General features: G+C 39.9%; 1 protein-coding gene across 6 annotated transcripts in view; it reads right to left on the reverse strand.

Annotated features, from left to right (window-relative positions):
- Window positions 1-20,278: 20,278 nt before the first annotated feature.
- Window positions 20,279-22,092, reverse strand: part of LOC122177554 (interleukin-1 receptor type 1-like) — a 23,982-nt gene continuing 22,168 nt past the window's right edge. For all 6 annotated transcript variants that reach the window (XM_042867077.1, XM_042867081.1, XM_042867082.1 and 3 more), the window contains 2 exons: window positions 21,804-21,965; window positions 20,279-21,280 (listed from right to left, as the gene is read on the reverse strand). In XM_042867077.1, the coding sequence (XP_042723011.1) occupies window positions 20,889-21,280; window positions 21,804-21,965 (554 nt within the window). In that variant the 3' untranslated portion in view covers window positions 20,279-20,888. The remainder of the gene's footprint in view (window positions 21,281-21,803; window positions 21,966-22,092) is intronic.

Below are 22,092 nucleotides of genomic sequence, written 5' to 3' on the forward strand. Positions count from 1 at the left end.
CTCACCACAACCTCCTTTCAGGTCACTGTAGAGAGGAATGAGGTCTCTCCTGAGCCTCTGCTTCTCCAGACTGGAAATCCCAGTTCCTTCCACCAATCCTCATAAGGCTTATGCTCCAGATCTTACAGCCAAATTGGGCAAAGAGAGCAGCTGGACACACGGGAGTTGGCAGTTGCTGATCGAGGACTGGCTGGACATCAGTCAGTTGTGGTAAGCAACTGTGTTGTGCACCACTTGTTTTGTTTTGCTTTCCTTCTTATTAAACTATCTCAATGGTCCACATGGGTTCTTTCCAACTCAAAGTGTTCTATGATTCTATTTTGGGTAGTCCTGTGTGGAGCCAGGAGTTGGACTCGATCCTCATGAGTCTATGATTCCATGGTCTCAAACCACGATTTTTGACATTTTTTTATTTTTTTCAATTCTCTCCCCAACCCTGCTGATGTGAGTGGGATGTGAGCAAGAAGCTGCGTGGTGCTGAGATGCCTGCCAGGTCAAACTATAACACACGACCTCTGAAAAATTCCAATTTGATAAGCATATAAAAAAAAGGTGCACTTACAGAATAATGGCAAGAAATTTTCTTGATGAGTTAGCTGCATTGCACTCCCTTAGTAGCCTGTATGCATAGCAGTCCAATGAATAAGAGAGTAATCAGTGTTCCAAGAAAACAAATCAAGAAGTAATGGTCTTACTATGAAGCAGGATATAGTTAGGCAAGACAGCAGGGGAAAAAAAATAACATGAAAGGTAGCAACACTCTGGAGTATCTTGCTGGGAACCCAGTGGAGATGCCACCAGGGGAAGACCTTCCATAAAGAAAAATCTGGGACTGTAACATGGGTCTGGTTGTGCATGGCCCACAAGTCTCTACCAGCTGCAGTAGTCAATCGCCCAGAGACTCAGATGTCCATGATCCAATGGTTGGTTTTGTGCTCAGTTTAACTCAGTTGTGCATCAAAATTACTCCTGAGCTGTGTAAAGTTTGCAAGCAAATGCCACTCTAGATAAGAAAAGTGAAAATACAGTTGAAGTTACGTTTTTGAGATGAGTAGAAACAGTTATGAGCTCAAGAGGTCAAAAGGAAAAAAAAGCTGACATGAGAAAGATAAAATACTGAGATAAAAAGCAGAGATGGGTAAACAGCAACTCAGCAACATCAACATTTGCCTTGAGCCAAGAAGGAGTGCTTAGACAAGCAGCTTAGTCTTATACCTGTCCTAATTTGCCAGGAAATAATAGCTGTTCACTTGTTGCTGCTTGTCTTTTTTTACATCTTGCTAGCAGACTGTCAGTGAACACTGTAGAGTCTGGATAGAGGTGACCCTGGCAGAGAAAGTTACACTGCACGCAGTTCTTGGGGCCAACCCAGGAAGCTCTAGTGGAGTCAATAAGTGACTAAACAGCAAGGGAAACAGGTTTGACCATGCCCACAGTGTGTCTAATGTCACTTAGCTGGTGGGAATACACCTTACGGAGGGTGCAGCATCCTTCCTGTGCGTGTGTGTTGGGGCTAGCATGTGCATGTGGTTGTTCCACCCTGCTGGGCAGTTGGACTCTGCCACACTGCTTTCGCACTCCCTCTTAGCAAAAGAACAGGGTGGGGGAAAATAAAATGGAAAAAGGACCATGGGTTGAGTTAAGGACAGGAAGATTGCTCATCAATTAGTGTCACAGGCTAAAGAGACTCAGTATAGGGATATTAATGTAATTTATTGCCTATTATTAACAGACTAGGGCAGACAAAAACTAAAAGCAAAGTAAAAATACCTTCTGCTCATCCATCCTGCCCTTTGTCCTTCCCCTGAGCAGCACAGGAGAATGGGATCTGCGATGAGACTGTGATGCTTCATTCTGCTGCTCCTCCATCGACACTCTCTGCCCTTGCTCCATGTGGGTCCCTCCCACAATGCTGTCTTTCCTGAACTGAATTCTGTGGACTTCCCACAGGCTACAGTTCTCCCAGAACTGCCCCACCACGGCTCCATACAGAGGGACCAACCCTAGCACTGCTCCACATGGGCCTGTGTGGGCAGCAGCTCCCTCAGCCCTTCTGCCCCACTGTGGGATCTTCTCTCCTGGGGCCTAGCTTGTGTATCAAAATTCAAAGGATACAAAATGCAGGTGAGAGTATCTTGAAGGAGGCAATTGTTCAATAGTTAAATGTACCCTCTGTAATGCTGACATGTATTTGCTGTTGGGTTGCATGATGATAAGTTACTTGGAAAGTCCTTTCATCACCTATTGTTTCTAGACTATCTTGACTATGGTAGTCACGATACATTTGTCAGGCCACAATGACATTATTCAAACAAAAATCTTAACACCAACACCAAAATCTCAGCACCTTAAAAACAGATTCCCTTTCCAGCATAGTGCTCAATTCCTCTGCTGCACGTTTTGCCCTAAAAGGAAAGCCACTGAGCTGCCATTCTAAGGAGGCTGAATACAGCAAAGTCAGAATGAAAGTAGCAGCAGATGTTCTGAATGCGACCAGGCCACCAGCAGGATTGCCGTAGTGTGACCACAAACTGGACAGAGTGCTGCTCCAGTACATCTGTTGCTTGTATGGAAATAAAAACAATTCACTGAGCCCCTGGGATCTTCCATTCCCACTGGCGATCTTGTCAAGCTGCCTTGGATGCCAGACAGGACAGAGATAAAAGTGAGACTGAGCAGACAAACATTTGGGCAAGAAACTTATCTAAAGCTTATCTACAAAAGAAAAGTGGAATAAGTCCTCCATTCTGTGTCCAAATAATTACAGAAAACATGTCCAAAGCAAAGACTACACATGCCCAAGTCACAGTTTCCAATTTTAAGTTAAAGATCTTTATATGCAAGAGGTCATTGCTTGGTACAACAGCAATGCTAACCTCCTGTGCAGCACTCGTTCTATTTCGCATTACTGAAATCAAACATTATTAATATATTGTTGTTTATGTCTGACTACTTCACTGAGAACAAGAAGTTTTTCTACTATTTCTTAGGAATAAACTTCTATAAATACCTAACATTCTTGAAATCATAAGTTGGTTGGGAAAGACACAATTCTTGCTAATTTACTGGACTACGACAAAATGAGATTCTCTGAAGAGCCATTCAAGATAATTTGCTGACAGAGGATATAGTTTATAGTGACTTTGTACTAAACAGCCTTGTTGGTTCCTCAATGTATATGAATTACTGGAAGCGAACGTCTCACTGATAAAAGAAGGTCATGACATATTGACAGCATGCAGGAGCAGAGGTTTAGTCTTAATGACTATTTATATTATTTATAGTATCCCTATTTAACAAAACGTTTTTTCAGAAGAACATTTTTCATAAGAATTAGCTCACTGAGTTTACCATCAGATCTGGCAGCAACCTGGAGTTTGCAGTCTCTAAAATTTCTAAGTATTTTTGGTAAGAAATCAATTTTAAAAAAAAATTCTGAATATTCCTTGTGAAAAAGAAATGTCACAGAACTCCTTTTCTTCTGGAATTAAAAACAAAAAACAAAAACAACAAAAAAAAAAAAACAGAATCTTTTTTTCAATTATTATTCAATTACTATTATTATTATTTTTTAAATGAAGCAGTTGGGTGAACATCATCAGCTATAGTTCAGAAATTCATCACTACTCCTTAGACCACCTGTCAACATAGTAAGGGTTCCATGTGGTAAAATATTCTCTGGCCCCCAACAGCTACTTACATGGAAATTAGCTTAGAATACATCAGTGATTTGGCTCGTTATCATAGAAGTGGTATATGTGGTTTGCAAGATATTTGGGAAATTTCTTTCACTATTAAAATAGGTGTTCCTAGCTTTATAGTGCTTGGTGTTGTTGGCCACTGATGTAGATAAAGCACTATTCTTGGAAAAACATGCAGAAATTCATCAGTTTTCAGTAACTGGGAAGGATATCACGGTGTAGTTTTGTATTTATTCTGAGAACAGTGTAATGTTCAGCAGCTGCCAAGAGAGCAAACATTGTGATGAGTTATTAGAAAAAGAATAGAGAACAAAACAGGAAATGTTATTATACTGATGCAACATGTCCTTATCTCATGCAGTGAATGCAATTTTAGTCACCAGTGACTGAAAGGATATAACAATAAATAAGTTCCCTAAAAGAGCAGTAAGGATATCATAGGTACAGAGCACTTCTGCTGCAAAACTAAAACAAATTGACTGGCACTCTCTAGGTATGAAAAGGGAAGACTTAATATGAGGCAAAATTACATGGGGAATGATTTTCCAGTACATCACATGATAAAGGAAATGGGGAAAAGATCAGGCACATCATTAAAACAGTGAATACTCTTTCACACAAATAGAAAATGAAGGTAGTTGCCAGATTATCTAAAAAGATGATGGAATGAATTCAGAGGGTATGACATGTACTTAGGAAAGAAAGATGCACTGATCAGTACTTAAGACACTGTTGAAGAAATTACTTTAAACTGAGGATGTCCATCCCACCTGACTGACACTGGTAAGGACCACCAGGATACACCATCCTCTTCTTAGCTTGTTTTTGACAGACTGTGGTTTTGAAGAGCAGCAAGAAAGAGACCTAGGTATGTTTTGTCAGTGTGATCTCATATGACAGTTCTTATTTCTTTATATTAATAGGGAAACAGAAGAAAAGCAAAATGGAGGCAATTTAAATCCCCAGCAATTTCCCTTCCCTGAGATCCGGAGGTCCTACAGAGCCTTGAGATCTTTTCTCGTAAGAGCTCAAGCTGTGCTTTTTGAAAAAGCTCATTTATTTCCTCTTTGTTTTTGCCTTGAAGCAGAAAACTTGCCTGAGTAAAGATCTATTTTGAGTATTGATAATAAATGCAATGCAGCAAGTTTTTGTCTTTCTAAGGAAAAGAACCTATTTTTTTAAGCCAACAGATGGTTTTCTGTTCCAAATCTGCTTCCCTGAAGCGTCAAAGGCTTTTCAGGAAACAGAATTTCCAGCACAGTCTTCTTTGGTGTTTCCTGCTATCCCAGAAAGTAACACAGCAGTGACTTATGTTGAAGCCTCACATGTGCTGGGTATAGAACCATAGATTCAATAAGATTGGAAAGGACTACTAAGATCATCTAGTGCAACTGCCAAACCCATCAACTATCAACCCACAGGTATTCAGGCATGTGGGTGTCCTACTCAGTAGCAGGTCAACTACTCTTCTGGAGCCATGCTCGCCCATTACAGGCATTGCCTTGTTGACCATCATTTGATGACCATAATTCCATTTTATTTTTTTTTTAACTGATCCCTCAGCACTGTATGTAATAGGAAATCAAACCTGCCTTGTGTTCAAACTACTGTTGAAACGTGGACAAAAATGCTGTTTTGCAGAGGAAACACCTGGACAGTAGACAAATTACACAGCTTGTCAGCTGCAGACTCCACTTGCTTTAAAGTGAGGCACTTTGGAAAAAAAAGATACATTCATAATCAGCTGCTTTGGGTACTTCTGGACCTTTCTGTCTTTGAGAAAACGACCCCTTGGTGTCCAACATAAACAATATACAGATGGGCAATTGAAACAAGTTGGCCTAAAATAGGGAAAATTCAAGTATGCTTTTTAAATTTCCTATTGAATACACAGTGTCATTTGTTGGGGTATATGAACATCCCTAATGCAGAGTTATAGGGAACAAAAGTGATCTTCAAAAGGATTTAAAATTTTCATAGGTTGCTCAGCAAAAATCTGTCCTGCAAAGAATGACAAAACACGGTGTTTAAAGCCCTCATGTACTCTTCCGCTGAGTCAGTGCATAACACATACTGGCCTCCCTAACAACCATCAGCCACCCTGCATGGTTTCTTCATGGGTGATGGCTACAGCTTGTCCCTACATTAATGGTTAGCTCAGCAGTGATCCTAAGACTCTTGTGAGTGGTTCTGACAACTTGTTTGTTATCCTCAGGTGACATTACATACACGGGCAGTACATAATACACTGATCGGAGATTAGGATACTGAGCTGAGGGTGCTCGCTAGCTGACTCGTGGCCTCAGAAGCCTTGGTGCAGATGTGTCAGCACCACTATGGATATATAGGACAGATAGTATGTATGGAGATAGCTGGTCAGACACCACACAACCAGATATTAGTAAGATTTATTTTTTCCTTATTTTAAATAAGTTGCAAACAAGAAGGAGAAATTTCTTTCCTGATATTCATTTCCATTAGCCATGAAAAGGACTTTTTAATTATTATTATTAATATTTTTTTATAGAATCATAGAATAATTAAGGTTGGAAGAGACCACTAAAATCGTCTAGTCTAACCAGCAGCCCATCCCCACCATGCCCACTACCCACGTCCCTCAGTGCCACATCCACACAGTTCTGGAACACCTCCAGGGATGGTAACTGCACCACCTCCCTGAGCAGCCTGTGCCACCACTTCACCACTCTTTGTGAGAAGAAATGTTTCCAAATATTGAACCTTTCTGGTGCATTGTAAAGGATTGAGTCAATCTGCCTTCCCCAGATTTCAAGTCCTGACAATGTAGACACGGTCACAACATGTCTATTATTCAGATTCCAGCTGTCACATATTTCTACGTGAAATACTACGTTCTAGTGCCCGAACCCAGATTTGGAAAATAAGACTGACCTACACCTCGGGGAAAAATCGTGTACATCTAATGTTCAGCATCACCTAAGCTCATTTAATATCTCTTTTGTGCTTAAGAGAGGCACCCTACGCTCTCAGAATCCCATCCTGTGGATTGTACAACAATTTCCCTCCGACATAAAATCATTTACGGCTCAGACTGAGAACAATCATCAACGCACAGACAAGACTTTCATTCAAAATACTTATCTAGAAACTAGATCAAAGCTTTCAACTTCTGTAGAGGTTTCTAACTCCCCCATTTGCTTTCAACAAGAAAAACTACACTACCAGGTAGAGAATAGTCCAGCTACTTTAGAAGAAGTAAAAAGCATCCCAAGAGCTTTTGAGAGAGCCCATTCTCCTTCAAGACAACAGAGTTTTTGTCTTTTTTTTTTTTTTTTTTTTCTCTACTGAGTAATCTGAGTAATCTAATCACAGCTCTAGAATGAGAATGAGGAATTGAGTAAGGGTGCAGTGTCAACATCTGTTCTCAGAAAATGTATAGTCAACTGACAAAATGACCTGAGGTGAAAGCAGGCAATACCTATTATGAGGACCACCTCAAAAGTAATCACAGAATTGTAGGGGCTGAAAAGGACCTCTAGAGATCATCTGATCCAACCCCCCACAAAGCAGGCTCCCTACAGCAGGCTGCACAGGTAGGCATCCACGCAGGTCTTGAACATCTCCAGAGGAGAATCCACAACCCCCCTGGGCAGCCTGTTTCATTGCTTCATCACCCTGACCTGTTGGGAGAAAAAGAACAGACTTGGCACTTTATGAAAGCGATAACGGAGAGAGTTTATTGGAGAAAATACAACTCTTAAATAAAACAAAGCGTGCTTCTGATGTGGATGCAGGCATGAATCACGCATAACACCTCCATAATCAATTGGTTAGTATGTGGATGGCACGAGACAATCACGCACCTACTCTGATTCGTTGGCAACAAGCAACTTCTTACCTTACCCTAAAGTGTAACTTGTTGCTGTTTTGCTAATGCAGCTCTTTTTCTGCTTATGCATCTCCCTATTCTTGCTGACTTTGTCAAGGACTGTGACTGACCATTGTCAGTATAACATGCACCACAGTATGTAGGCCTTAGCCTAGACTCACGTAGTCATGTCCTCCACCATGTGTCTATATTTACCACGGAGAAATTCTTACGCACATTTATGTGGAACTTCCTATGTTTCAGTTTGTGGCCATTTCCCCTTGTCCTACTGCCACAAACCTCTGAAAGGAGATTTGCCACGTCCCTTTGATCTTCCCATTTAAGATATTTATAGACATTAACTAGATCACCTCTCAGTCTTCTTCTCTCAAGGCTGAACAGATCAGCCTTTTCTCACAGGAGAGATATTCCAGACCCATTATCATCTTTCTGGGCCTCTGCTGGACTCTCTCCAGGAGACACATGCCTTTTTTGTACCTGGGAGCCCAGAACTGGATATAGTATTCCAAATGCCTCCTATGTTATTGCATTGGCCCAAAATGCCAGAGGTGGAGGTTTGTGGTATGGTAGAAGAGTCTAAGCATTCCCAACAGCTACCCACTATATGTTGTTGCCATGCACAGATGGCAGCAGAGGGGCAGTCTGACACAATGACATCTGACATGGAAGTGCAGATCAACCAAAGGTGTTGAATTCCTCCATGCAGAAAATATGGCACCCATTGACATTCATCAACACTTGTTGAATGTTTATGGAAACCAAACAGTGGATGTGAGCACAGTGAGGCGGTGTGTGGTGCATTTCAGCACTAGTGACAGTGGTTCACCTCCACTAGTGCAGATTTTTACAGGCACAGCATGCAGTCTCTAGTTCAACACTGGCGAAAATGCATAGCTAATAGTAGCGACTCTGTTGAAAAACAGTGTTTTTTATCTGAGAATTTGTTCTATCAAACAGTGGCTATTTGTTCTTTGTAACTGCTGTAATTTCCATGGGAAAAAAAATAGGAGGTATTACTTTCAGAGCATCCTACACATTTCCCTATTCAGCCAACAGTGCCCCTTTTAGGAAGGAGAGTTCCCTCTGAAGGTCTTAGGGGTCTTCATCTGCTACCGACCAGATACATATATTAAACCATCCCATTCCCTTTGGTGCCTGTGCCTATAAATTCCAGCAAAGATGTTGGCCATAGGCATTCACATTTCTAACTCATATCACAGAAGTAGTTCTCCATTCACACAAATTAATTTATCTTAATTAATTTAGAAAATCCACTGTCTTCTGTGATGAGCTTTCTCCACAGCCTTCCTTCCTACTACCATCACAAAGTTTATCTACACACTAAAGTCAGCATAAAGTTTCTATCAGGTTAGTTTTGTACCCCAGCAAAACCTCAGTGTCAGATCTTACTTCTGGATAGCCACAGAATATGAACTTTTAATAGTTCAGCAGAAATGGCATTTTATCATTCAAGTTGTAACCAGAAGATTTGTTTAATCTATCTTCTCCACCAGCAAAGTAGTTTTTTTTCCTATTAATTCATATGCTAAAGGATGGAAAGACACAGTTTTAAAATAGTCATAAATAGAACTATTCTGAGCATGATATATCAGTGAAGGCCATGCAAACATCGTAGAATTCAGCGTGGCAAAGAGCAAGGTCCTGCACATGTACCTACTGGAAAGATGGGACAATTCTTTATCAGAAACTGTTATAACAGGACAAGAGGGAATTATTTAAAACTAAAAGGGGTAGGTTTAGATTAGACATTAGGAAGAAATTATTTAATCAGAGGGCAGTGATGCCCTGGCACAGCTGCCCAGAAAAGCTGTGGTGCCCCATACCTGGAAACACTCAAGGAAGGCTCAGGGGCCCTGGGCAGCCTGAGCTGGTGGGGGGCAGCCCTGCCCACGGCAGGGGGTGGGACTGGGCGGGTTTTGAGGTTCCTTCCAACCCAAACCATTCTGTTATTCTACAAAGGAAAACTATCTGAAAATCAATTATGATATTGTATATTCTTTGAAAGAATAGCTCAGAGGTACTGAAGTACTTGAGCTATTACTCTCATTAAACATATTCTGGCCCATTTGCGGTGTCTTTCTGGAGAAGGTATTTATGAAGCTTCAGAAAATACTAAATTACAGGACAATGAGAATCACATTATACATAAGTCTGATGTGAAAATCTAAATCAGAAGAAAATTAACCTGTTTTATAAATATTTTAAATCTAGATGGAAACTACATACACTTAGCAATAGAAACAGTACACAAGAAGGTCGTGACAACAGAAGGTTAATACACCAAATCAGCATAGAAGATACTCCGTTCACTAATCATACCTAAACTTTGACCTGAAGTACACTTTCAAGAAACAGTCATAAGGAAAGCAGAGCAATATCTTTGATCTTCAGATTTCAGAAGCTTCTTCTGAAATGCACTATTGTTTAATAGATGTTCTTATCCTTTCATAGCAAGCATGAAGAGGAATGAAAGTATGCATAAAAGAACTTGAGACTGCGCACTTCAGGGTGGCCATATCTTTCAGTTCTGTTTCCTTTCAATCAGTCAGTTAATCACAGCCCATCTCTGCCCCCCCTCTTATTTTCCATTAACTTCATCTTTAATTTCTCTTTGGAAATTCCATTTGCTTGCAAATAGAAACAACTAATTCTCATTATCTTTTTTTTTTTTTTTTTCTTTTTTTGCAGTGGAGGTGGGAGGGTGAGAAGGAGCAGGAAGGGGACTTCTTGAGTTGGAGAAGAGAAAGCCTAGAATGGAAATCCTACCATGAAATGACACCTGCGTATTTTGCTACAGTCAATTTCACCTACTTTCATAGCTAAAAAGGTGGAATTTAAAGTTAAAAGGTTAAATTTGTCATAACTGTTCAGAGAAGTTTAATTCCAAATACAATGTTGTAATTTCATTTATATCTAGCCCATGCATCTCCCTGCAACATGCCAACAGAAAAGTCTAAGGTCCCAAATCATTATTTTTTTTCTCCCCTTTCTTCATATGTAAATTAGAGATAACTGAACTCATTGTAGGTCAGTGTGCTCATTTGAATTCAAATGTTATTGTCTCTTATTTTTCTATTTTGATCACTTGAGACAAGAAAAAAAAAGGCAAAAGGACAAATTCTTATGAGGATTTAAAGCAACTGTGGAGTCTGTTGATGCAGTGTAATAGACAATCACAACAAACTTTGTTGACAGAATGGAAAGAAATGGACAAATTTTGGAGAGTCTAATATTCATACAAAACACTTCTTTCCAAGAACTATCATTCGTGGAATTAAATAATTAATGAATAACATTTTACAAAAAACATGAAAGAATGCTCATCAACAGTGATGTCCACAAATTCTGATGGAATGTCCAAGCAAGTTTCATCATTGTCATGTACCTTCATTCATAGAAGTACGAGAACAACTACACTGGTTCATACCATCCAGCTCAGTATTTGTCTGCAGTGATGACTATTAGGGAAAATGAAGAGTAAGATAAGGGGCAGCATATACCATAACTCCTCCACAGGACTCTCCTAGCCCACAGATGCTCTCTGCACCAGAGATTTCCTGAGCCAAATAATTTTATTCTCTTTATTTACCTTCTGTTGGATTTCTCTTCTGACCCCCCAAGGAACTCATATAAACTTTCTACTGCTGCATCATCCTCTGGCAAGGAACATGGTGGGACTGTTATCTTTTTTGTGAAATCCATCTTTTATTTCTCTTTAGTGGACTGGTTGACCGACACTGCATTTGTACTGAAGGCTTGTGGGTAGTAAGACAAGTAAATATATGGTGTTTGCAGTAAATACCTCTCATCAAAATCTGGTGTCTTAGAACATCACTGTGGGATATGACCTTTTTCATTCAACCTGTTGACTCAGGCAAGTAAAAGTCTATCAGATGCAATACTTGGAAAAATACCCCAAACCCAAGCATGTGGCCAGATAAGAGACATCTCAGACTACGTGTTCCTGGCACAGTGTTTTCCTGTGCTGAACTTGAGTGCTACAAACAGCACAATCACAGGAGCACAGATCATCACCCATCTGTTAAACCCTGACAAACCCACGCATCAGGACCAATGTTTCTCATGCCATCTTAACCAATCACTCTTGCTTCCCTTGCATTTCAGTACCATAAGTACTGAACAGGATAAATAGATAAATGAATGGACAGATGAATGGATGGATAGATAGATAGTTTTCAGAAAACAGATCTGCCTAAGAAATAACTGGTCAAGAGAAACAGAAAAAGAATACTTTTTTTTCAATAGGTTTGATTCTTGGGACAGCTTCTCCACTGTGCTGGTACAATAGAAATGGCAGTCTTGGAGCAAGTGCGAGCAAACAGAGGAAGTAGGACAGTACTAACAATTTAGGCCAGGACATAAACACCTGTTGGACCATGCTAGAACAGGGAAAAAGTGTCATATCCCTCCTGATACACTGGAAGATTATGCTAACAGGATTCCTGCAGACATTTTCCCTGGTGACTTCATACTCATAGAATCATAGAATGGCTTGGGTTGGAAGGGACCTCAAAGCCTACCCAGTCCCCACAGCTGCCCCCCCACCAGCTCAGGCTGCCCAGGGCCCCATTCAACCTGTCCTGGAGTGCCTCCAGGTATGGGCACCTCAGCTTCTCTGGGCAGCTGTGCCAGCGCCTCACCACCCTCTGAGAGAAGAATTTCCCCTTGTCCTTTCACTATCACATCATACAAAAAGTCAGTTCTTTCCTAATTATAAACTTATTTTATGTATTGGAAGGCCACCATGAGGAGTCCCCTCATTTTCTTTCTCCAGACTGAACAAGCCTAGCTCCTTCAGCCTGTCTTTGTTGGAGTATGATGCACGAGTGTTAATCAAGAACCTACAGAGTGCAGAGTGTTTCCTTCAGGAGAAAATAAGACTGTTTTAATGCTTCAAGTACATCCCAAGTTCCAAAGTCACCTTAACAACGGAAAAATGGTTCCACCTCCCTTCAGGATGAGGATGTAAATACAGAATCACAGAATTGCAGGGGTTGGGAGGGACCTCCAGAGATCACTGAGTCCAGCCACCTTGCAAAGCAGTCTCCCTACAGCAGGCTGCACAGGTGTTCAGGTGGGTCTAGAATATCTCCAGAGGAGAATCCACAATCTCCCTGGGCAACCTGTTCCAGCACTTCATCATCCTCAGTGCAAAGAAGTCCCTTTGCATATTGGTGCAGAACTTCCTATGCTCAAGTTTATGGTCGTTTTCACTTGTTCTGTCCCTACAGACTGCAGAAAAGAGGCTGGCCATGTTCCTTTAATTCCCACACTTAAGATGTTTATAAACATTAATAAGATCACCTCTCAGTCTTCTTTTTTCAAGGCTAAACAGACCCAGGTTACTCAGACCTTTCCTCATAGGGGAAATGCTCCAAGCCCTTTATCATCTTTGTGGCCCTCTGCTGGAGTCTCTCCAGGAGATTCCTGTCTTCTTTTTTTACCAGGGAGCCCAGAACTCAATACAGTACTCCAGGTTCATTATGTAATAACAGACCAACTCAGCATTATTATACCTGAATGGAAATAAGCTCTGCTCCATGTAGCTTTCAAGGCTCAAAGAACAGTTCTGGGTTTTGATACTTCTTTCTTCTAGGTTCTGGGAATTTCTTTCCTACCAATGGCAAGAGACTTTGTAGGAAACAGAAAACCTCTTTTTTCTCTTAGGAAGGTCAGCAAGATGCTCAAGTCTAAACCCTTCCTAAGTAAAAATGATTAAAGCATCTGACTGTACATGCACAACTTCAATACTGCCTATTGTTACAGGCAGGGGAAAAAGTCATGAAATAATGTAGTAATGCAAGCCAAACAAGCTACACAAATCCTGGTGAGTATCACATAGAGGTTTTTTGCTGTTGTTGTTGCCAGAAAGGAGAAGCAAAATATTAACCAAATTTCAGGGTTTACACACCAGACAACTTTTTTCTTTCCAGGACTTCAATGGAGCTGGAGATAAAATCCTTGTAATCTGAATCAACCATAGTTCATCAGCTACAAATGTGCACACTTTGTGCTGACGTTGTTGATGAGAGAGAAAATCAAAGTATCAAATCTTCTTCCTTTTTTCCTTTTCCTTCTCATTTTCTTTCTTCCACTTCCAACAGTAATAGAGCCAGCCCAGAGGCCTGGTGAAGGGTTGCTGTAGAGGTAACAGATTTTCAGCAGTTCCTCTTTTTTTGTTGAAGAGAAAGTGAGATGCTTAGTCAACTGTTGGCCTGACTCTGCAGAGCATTACTCACACTCTTCTCCAGCACGTTTTCTGTCTTTTCTTCCCAGCAAAGGGAACCTGCCCTTGTCCTGAAGAACGTCAGCTGGAGCCATTGCAGCGAGTTCCCTCCAGCTGCTACAAGGCCTTGTTCCAAGGAGCACATAGGCTTGCACCATCTGTGACCACACTTCATTGCATCAAGTTTTTGGTGGTTTTTTTTTTTCCTCCCCATCTTCAAGCCATTTGGGATCATCTGTCAATGGATACATCCCACACTGTTCCAGAGTTGAAGATTCTCAGTGTAGGCCACAATCAACTGCTTCTGCAGCCAAAACCTGCGTAGTCTGTAAAATTCCTATTCCCCTTCTCCTCCTGCTCACAAGTACTCTATTCTCACTGCTTGAATTGGCTTTGTCGATAGCAAACCCACACCATTTAGGGGAAGCAAGAGTCTGCTCTGCATCTAAGTAAAGGGAATTTCCACAATGCTGGGTCTTATGAAAGGAACACTGTGAGGCAGGAGGTGGCCTTGCTTGGTAAATCAGAAGATCAGTGAAACGTGCCCATTTTAAGTACGTCTGTGGTTATAGAAAGGTACATACACAGATAAAACTGTACTTTGCTGCTTCTTTTGCATACTTTTGCATGCCCTATAGGCAGCTCAAAGGGTACATGTGATCCTAATCAGTAACTATACAAGATGCTACTGGCTTTATTATTCCTCTCCTCCTCTCTTCTTCTCCCTCAATAGCAGCCAGGCCACAAAGATCTTCTAAGGCTGCAAGGTCCAGGTCAAATTAGATAAAAACTTTTAAAACATTACAAGGGTGTGGTTGCTTTCAATAAGCTTGCTCAGTTGAGACATTATTTAGCTGCCAAAGAGGAAGCCTTACGGTTATTTTCAAAAAAAAGGCCAGTTTTCAAGGCTTTTTTTTTTTTTTTAAATATTCATTTTCATTTAAAATCCCCTGTCCCATTACACTATTGACAAGCATTTTCATTTTATTTTGTGTGAAAGACCACCTAACACAGCGCACCACTTCTCAGTAAGCAGAAACAGACGTTATCCTGTATTATTCACACCCTTGTGAGAAAAGAAGGTCCCTTCTGAAGGGTCCTGGCTCACTTCCAGCTAGGATCTGTTGTAATTCACAGTACAGGGAAACAAATAAGTTTGGATTTTGATTTCTTTGTTCGTTTGGGGGGTTGAGAAGCAGCTACATGCCACTAAGTTTGAGAGCTGAATCCAGAGATGAATCCACAGCTGGAGCAGAAATTTTCAGCTTTGGTAGCACTGTACATTTAGAGCTACACAAGGCCTGCCTGGAGCTCTTCCACCCTTCGCTCACCAGCATTCGCATTAGGATGCCTGAAGACCCTTTGCCGTAACAGGTTAAGAACTGCCATCTGAGTGCTTGCCACAAGCATCCATTAGTGAGAGCTCCTTGAATAGAAAATAGCATTACCAATTGTTCTGTCTCACATCCCTGTGTTATTTCATTTAATCACTTTCTCCTAAGGTTCATCTTCACATTTAGCTCTGGAACCCCATCTACATTTTGCCTGAGACAAGGTGGGATCTGTTGATTGGACTGCATTAACCCAAGTACAAGAGTCTGCTCCTCTGAGACTTTTGCAAAGTTTTCTAGCTAGGATTTGAAATTCCCAATCACTTTCATTTTGCAAACTGTCTTCAGTTTACAACCTGAGAGTCAATCCTGAAATAATCTCTCTTAGAGAACTCTGGAATTGCTGAATTTTGCTCACCAGCCATCTGCAGAAGGCGGCTTTTACAAACTCTTCAACATCCCAGACATCAAGACTTTCTTTCTCTGCATTCATTGGATCCATTTGGGATCGAGTCTGTGGTCTAGGCAGTTAATTAGGCACAAATTCTCTACAGTTCAACGTATCAAGTGCTCTGTGGATTGCCCAGAGAGCACATGATTGGTAATGGTCCTCCAGCCATCACGTGTGGTTGATTTGTTTTGTCGGAATGCCTCTCTGAAATAAAATGCTGTACATTTTGTGCTCTTAGCCTTGAATAATCAACGGGGAGCACTGCTCAACATTAAGCAGTCAGTCTCAATTTGTCTATGCTGGATACTGATAAAAAAACCCACAATTCTACAGAGGATAATTCTTCTCAAATAATTCAGAGGTACAGAATTAACTGATGTGTGGACACAAAGGTAAAAAATGTCATTTTCCACTACATTCCCTGCTAGTTCCTACAAAGGATGAGAAAAGCACTAAAAATAGTAATTAGTATAATTCAGAACAGCAGTCAGAATATATACTTTTTTTTTTTTTTTTACTCTTCCTTTATAGTATGTCCAAAGGGGTGGCATGTCACTATAGGTAACAGCATTTTGTTATCATCTGATGTAAAAAAGGCTTTTGCAAATGCAAATTGCAAGAGCTGCACTCCTGCCTCCCTCCCCAGCATCAATAGGTAGAAGCATAGCACAGCACAAGGCTGCTGCTCACCTCCCTGGTACCTGGGGAGGAGGGAACTATCCCATTGATTCCTACAGCTGTTTTACAGGGCAGGGTGTTACTGCCACCAGCCCTCACTCTGCCATCCCCTGATCCTTTCCCATCCTATGGCATTTTGGATGTGACTTTATTATAAAAAATAAGTTAATTCATCTCCTAGAGGTGCCCAACCAACCATATGATACTCCAAAAACGCCCAACACAACAACACTAGGAGTTGTTTTAAAAAGTGACAGCAGGCGGCACACCAGCACGTCCTTGGCTCATTTAAATATATACTTATATCAAGCCATTCAGATTTAGGCTGAGGTGATGCACTTCTATGGAAAGCTTGTCTTGCAGTAGTCAGCATGTGTTCTATTCTCTTCAGTCTCTAGGGAAATATAGTCTAATTTTCTCTAAAAATATTGAAATCAGAGCCAGATATCAAGTAGAATCAGATGTCATGACCCTGAAGAGAGAGTAAACAGATGCTATGGGGACATATGGCATACAAATTCTTTTCCACTGTGAATGCCCCTGTCACAGAATCACAGAATGGCCAGGGTTGGAAGGGGCCTCAAGGATCATGAATCTCCAACCCCCTTCCACATGCAGGACCACCAACCTCCCCATTTAATACTACACCAGGCTGCTCAGGGCCCCATCCAATCTGGCCTTGAACACTTCTAGGGACCTGTCAAGCAAGCTTGTTAACTGTTTCACTATTTGCTCCTGTATGCAATACGTGAGGGAGTTAATTGCCATTGTTTTTTCTGTTTTAAAGGGACAGATGAATATTATTTACCATTTAAGAAGTGGGGGAAGTCTCCAACATCCTTTGCCTATCCCTAAGTTCTTTACTCTTGCAAGGATGCACTTATTCCTCTATTTTTCCTGTGCTCTATTTGTAATTATGTGATCGTGACACACCTTACCCCAAAAATAAAGACCTCACTGATAAAGTGTGGGCATGCTTCCATAGAAGTGAGAAATATAATAAGTGTAGACAGGCTAAATTGCTTTCTAAATCACCCACTTCCACTGAACAGAAGAGAGGTAGGCATATCTGAAAAAAACTGGTGGGAGGGGGAAAACACAAGAAACATGGGTACCAGGACCAATGTGCTCCAAGAGACAAATATTTATAAATATATTCTTATGGACTTGAATTAGGCCCTTCCAAACTTTCATGTCTGTAATTGTATATGTTCACAGTAGAAAACGAGCAAGCAGAAAAGATCAAAGAATAGCACTAAAAAATGAAAGAGCTGAGGCAGTACTGGGGTGATGCAGAACAAGGAAGCGCTCCACTGACATGTCACTAGTTAGATATGGGAAAGAGAGAATAAGGATTTTAATAACTGCAAACAGAAATAACACCCACCAAGGAAACCTGGTGGGGAAAAAAAAAAAAAAAAAAAAAGAAAAGAATGAGACAGTTTTTTAAATAATCCCTTCAACTACAGCCACTTCTTTGTTCAAAAACATTCAGGGAAGATCATATGAGTTGGCCGAGGAGCAAACACACAAAAAAAAGAACCTACATCTAAGTCACCCAATCTGGAGCAGCAATTGAACTCCAACCTTTCTGGAGTAGAAAATTCACCTGAATGATTTGGTGAGATTTCTACTTTCCTTCAGAGTGAAATGCTGACTCCACACAGTCATGGTAATCATCAAGCAGAACTATAACACCAACTGTAATGACACAGTGACCTTAGATCACCTAGGAAAGGTTACGGCCACAATCTAGTAATAAGAAAGGAACCACTCACTCCTTTCTGAGGATCTAGGCTCACTGAGCACTTCAAAGGAGATGATTTCCAAGCAGAGATATTTCCCTTGTGTCTGCCAGCCTTTACGTGAAATTAGGGAGGAGTGAAGCCAGAGTCCACCCCTTCTGGTCACACAGATGAATTGCTTCCTCCTGTGCTCCCAGGACTGGCTATACCCCTTCACCAGGTGCTTAATCACTGGTTCAGGCTGTGACCTAACACTTCACATAAAGACGCATACATTAAAATGCAAAGCATGCCATATTCACCATGCTAGCTTACAAAGGCAAGAAAGGCAGGAAAATAACAAAAGGATGAAAGTATCCCAGAAAGCAAGAAAAGAAAGCACAAACCAGCAGGAGAAATACTGTATAGTTATGGCTTGAAATAAAAATTGATGCAGATAATATGTTCAGTGTATCTTCTATCATATACCATTCAGATTATTTACTCTGTCAGCACACTGAACAGCATACTGAAGTATATCAACCACATTGTAGCGAACAAATACCTCACAGATTATATCATACTTGTTTTTTATCTTCTGAAGCTACCAAGTTTCCGGAATCAAACTTTTGCCAACTAATCTTTTTTTGTTGTGTGTTTTTAATCAAGAACAATCAGTACCATCTCTCTCTACAGGAGTTCATTTGTTGTACTACAAAAAAAAAAAAAAAAAAAAAAAAAGAGAGAGAGAAAATGTCTGTTTTCCTATGTGACTTGCAAAAAAGAGTTTCCAAAGGGAGAAACCAGTTACAAAATTCAGCTTCAGAATAATCTCCCATGATAAAAGGGTAAGCCACTCTGTGTCATGCTGCACTCAAGTAGTTAACAGTTAAGCACAGTAGCCAAAACTATTCTCCCACACTTTTTCACACATGTACAAAGCTAAAACACTGACGAAATGTGGTTATTTAAAACAGCAGAAAACACAAAAAATACCAGTACACCTTCATGCAAATCAGTGTACTTATCAGTAGTACTGCAAATGCTACACTGGGTGTTTTTTTTTTTTTTTTTTTCAAATTTTTTTTAAAAGCAAATGAAAATAAATACCTTAAGAAAAAAAAAATAAAAAAAAAAAAAGGCTTTTTTTTCAACATGATTTTTCTATTATTTCCCTTACTTCATCCCACAGAAATAAGATGATTCTGTTTCTAAACAAAAGTCAAAAGAAATCTTGGAAGCAAACTGTATTTTTCAATGCCTTTCTGAGCAAACCTACATCTAAGCACAATGTAAAAATTAACATTAATAATTATCTAAATTCTCAGGCTTCTAAATCTATTTTTTAAAGGTTCCAATCTCAAGACTATGCATTTCTAAAAAAGACCAACTCAAAATCTACTACAGCAACAGAACCTCAGCTGATGGACCTATTCTGAACTCAGTTTCCAGGGCAACATCTTAGAAAAAGCTTGTAGAGGTTTGGAAAATTAAACAGCTGTGAAACCCTTGGTCAGGAGAGCAGAATACTACACATAAGGAGCATCATTAAACTTTCACAAAGAAATAGCTACCACAAAATACTACTGCAAATATTTCCTTTAATACATGTTACAGTCCTGGGCCATTCCTTCTCTCTCATCTTCATAAATAAAGCCCAACCATGTACATATTCGAAAGTATGCATACTTCTGAGAATCAGCTGAAAGGATTCTGTGACAGATGCCATGTTGGTAATGAAGATAATTTAAGAATCTGCTCATTAGATAAGAACACTTATAAAGCAAGCAGAATTCATGTCTGCACTCAGATGACACTCTTCAAGGATGGTGAATGAAAACTGCTGCAATTTCAGACCATTGTGACTCATCCCTTTTACACAGCAGTGCACACAGAACAATGGGTTGGTATCCAAAAATACAGAACTACTTCCAAGCAAACAGAGATAGCCACACACCTCTACTTTTTTTTCTTTCACAAGTACACAAAATATTATCATCTCTTGCCATCAACTCCTGATCAGGTTTCAGAACTGGCCACTTTCCAGTCCCAAGAATGCCCTGCCCAACTACAGTCCATTGACAGACTGAGTGAAATTTCTAGGTTTGCACTTAATACAGGTGAGAAACAGAATGAGAACATGTTTTCCTGAATAGCAACAAAGTCTAGAAAGCTTCCATTTTGAAAGAAGTCATAAATATTTTCAGTTTCCTGACCATTTCAAGGGACAAAGTTTAGAAACACTCCACAAACCAGGTATTACAGAATTATTTAATAAATGTGTGAGAATTCATGAATTCCACTCCATTTGTTTAGCATATTTGGTAATCACTGGTTCAACTGAAATGCATGCAGTACTGTGAGGCATTTCAAATCTCCCCAGTATTTCCCTATCCCCTGCAAGAAACAAGGGTAAGGCTTGTTACTCAAGAGTGGACTCCAAAACTTGCACAGTACAGATTTTTACGGTAATGAGGTCAGATAATTCTGGAGGGGCAAAAACAAGAGGAACAGAACTGCTAGGAAAATGCAGTCTACATAAACATCAACAGCAGTTTGAATTAGAAAACAAACAGACCTCACAGTTGATTCTTCAGTGGACATTAAACTAATGTGGATTACCACTCCTGAACAGTATGCCAACATCCACAATGCTTAATTCAGGCATAAGCCTGAGTAAGTTGTGCCATTATTTGTAGCTGAAACAGAAACACAGTTGCACAGTTTTCCTTTTAAGGTGTAATTTCCAGGAAGGGATGAGCAGTTTTTACTTTTTGACCAAAAAAAGCTCTGTTCGTAATACAAAGAATTTGTGTAGAAAACATATTTCCGAATTACCTTCTCAGTACTATTTTGGTAAGTAGATCTTAATTCCCCTTTGCTGCAGAATTGTTCAAAGTTTGAGGTGACAAATAAATTTCAGAAAAAGACACTTTTTTCTTGGCTGGCATTTGATAGCGCACGTTTTTCCAGAATCTTGTATTTGCTGAACAAAATTTCTCTGAGAAATCTCCTTTCCACTGGATAGCCCCGTGCTTTTGCTTAATATATCTGATTGATTCTGGCATGCTTGTGTAGTCCTGCGCTCCATCCATTTCTATAAGGATCACTTGAGTCTCATCACGGATAAGAGCACTATACAAAGCTAATTGCTGTTCAGAGGCATCTTCCAACTGGATGCAACTAAATGTTTCAGATCCCAAAATAATCATCAGTCTTCTGCTTTGCTTGAAGGTTTCATCAGCAATGCTGACCACAGCTGGAAGTAATGAAGCAACAATCAAAGTTTGTATAGAAAGTTTATTATAAACACAAAGTATTGCACCATCTTTAAATTGCATATATATAGAAGAGTGACTAGCTCACAGAGCTCGAAGGTCTAAGATCTCCAACTGCCATCATCCATTGCACGAAATCACTGAACAAAAATGTTTCCTGCACTTCCCAGGAAGAATTATTATTCAAAAGACCTCAACAGTATTAATAATAATAATAATAATAATAATAATAATTTTACAGAGTAGAGTACTGATTTGCTTACCTTAGAAAGAAAGAGCAGATCCGACCATTATAACAGAAATTTGATTCAAAAACAACAAGAAAACTAGAAATAAATTGGCCATCAGATAAGATGTCTAATTTTCCATTAAAAACAAACAAAAAAGAACCTACAGTTTTAAATTTGGTTCATAATAAACGTTTTCTCAGTAGTAAATATAATCTTCTAACCCTAGAGTAACGTGTAAAAAAGCAATGTATCAATTCTGCTAATTAAATCATACCTTCTCCTGGTAGGTCATCCCTTCCTAATATAAAGAGATTATATCCACATTGTTGCTCTAAAACGTTGGGGAGTATTCTAAGAACAAAGGTTTCCAGACGATAGAAGTTGCTGCCTTCACAGCCTTTTGTGTACAGGACACATGCATCATAGATTTTTCCATCTAATACAAACAAAAATATTTCTGTTAAAAACTAAAAACCATTCTATATTGCCAAGTTTCATTTTGGATTACTTAAAATATCACAGAATCACAGAATGGCCAGGGTTGGAAGGGACCTCAAGGATCA

The sequence above is a fragment of the Lagopus leucura genome, unplaced genomic scaffold (genome assembly GCF_019238085.1).
Source record: "Lagopus leucura isolate 7727_CA_CO unplaced genomic scaffold, USGS_WTPT01 Super-Scaffold_100001, whole genome shotgun sequence".
Classification (NCBI taxonomy): Eukaryota; Metazoa; Chordata; class Aves; order Galliformes; family Phasianidae; genus Lagopus; species Lagopus leucura.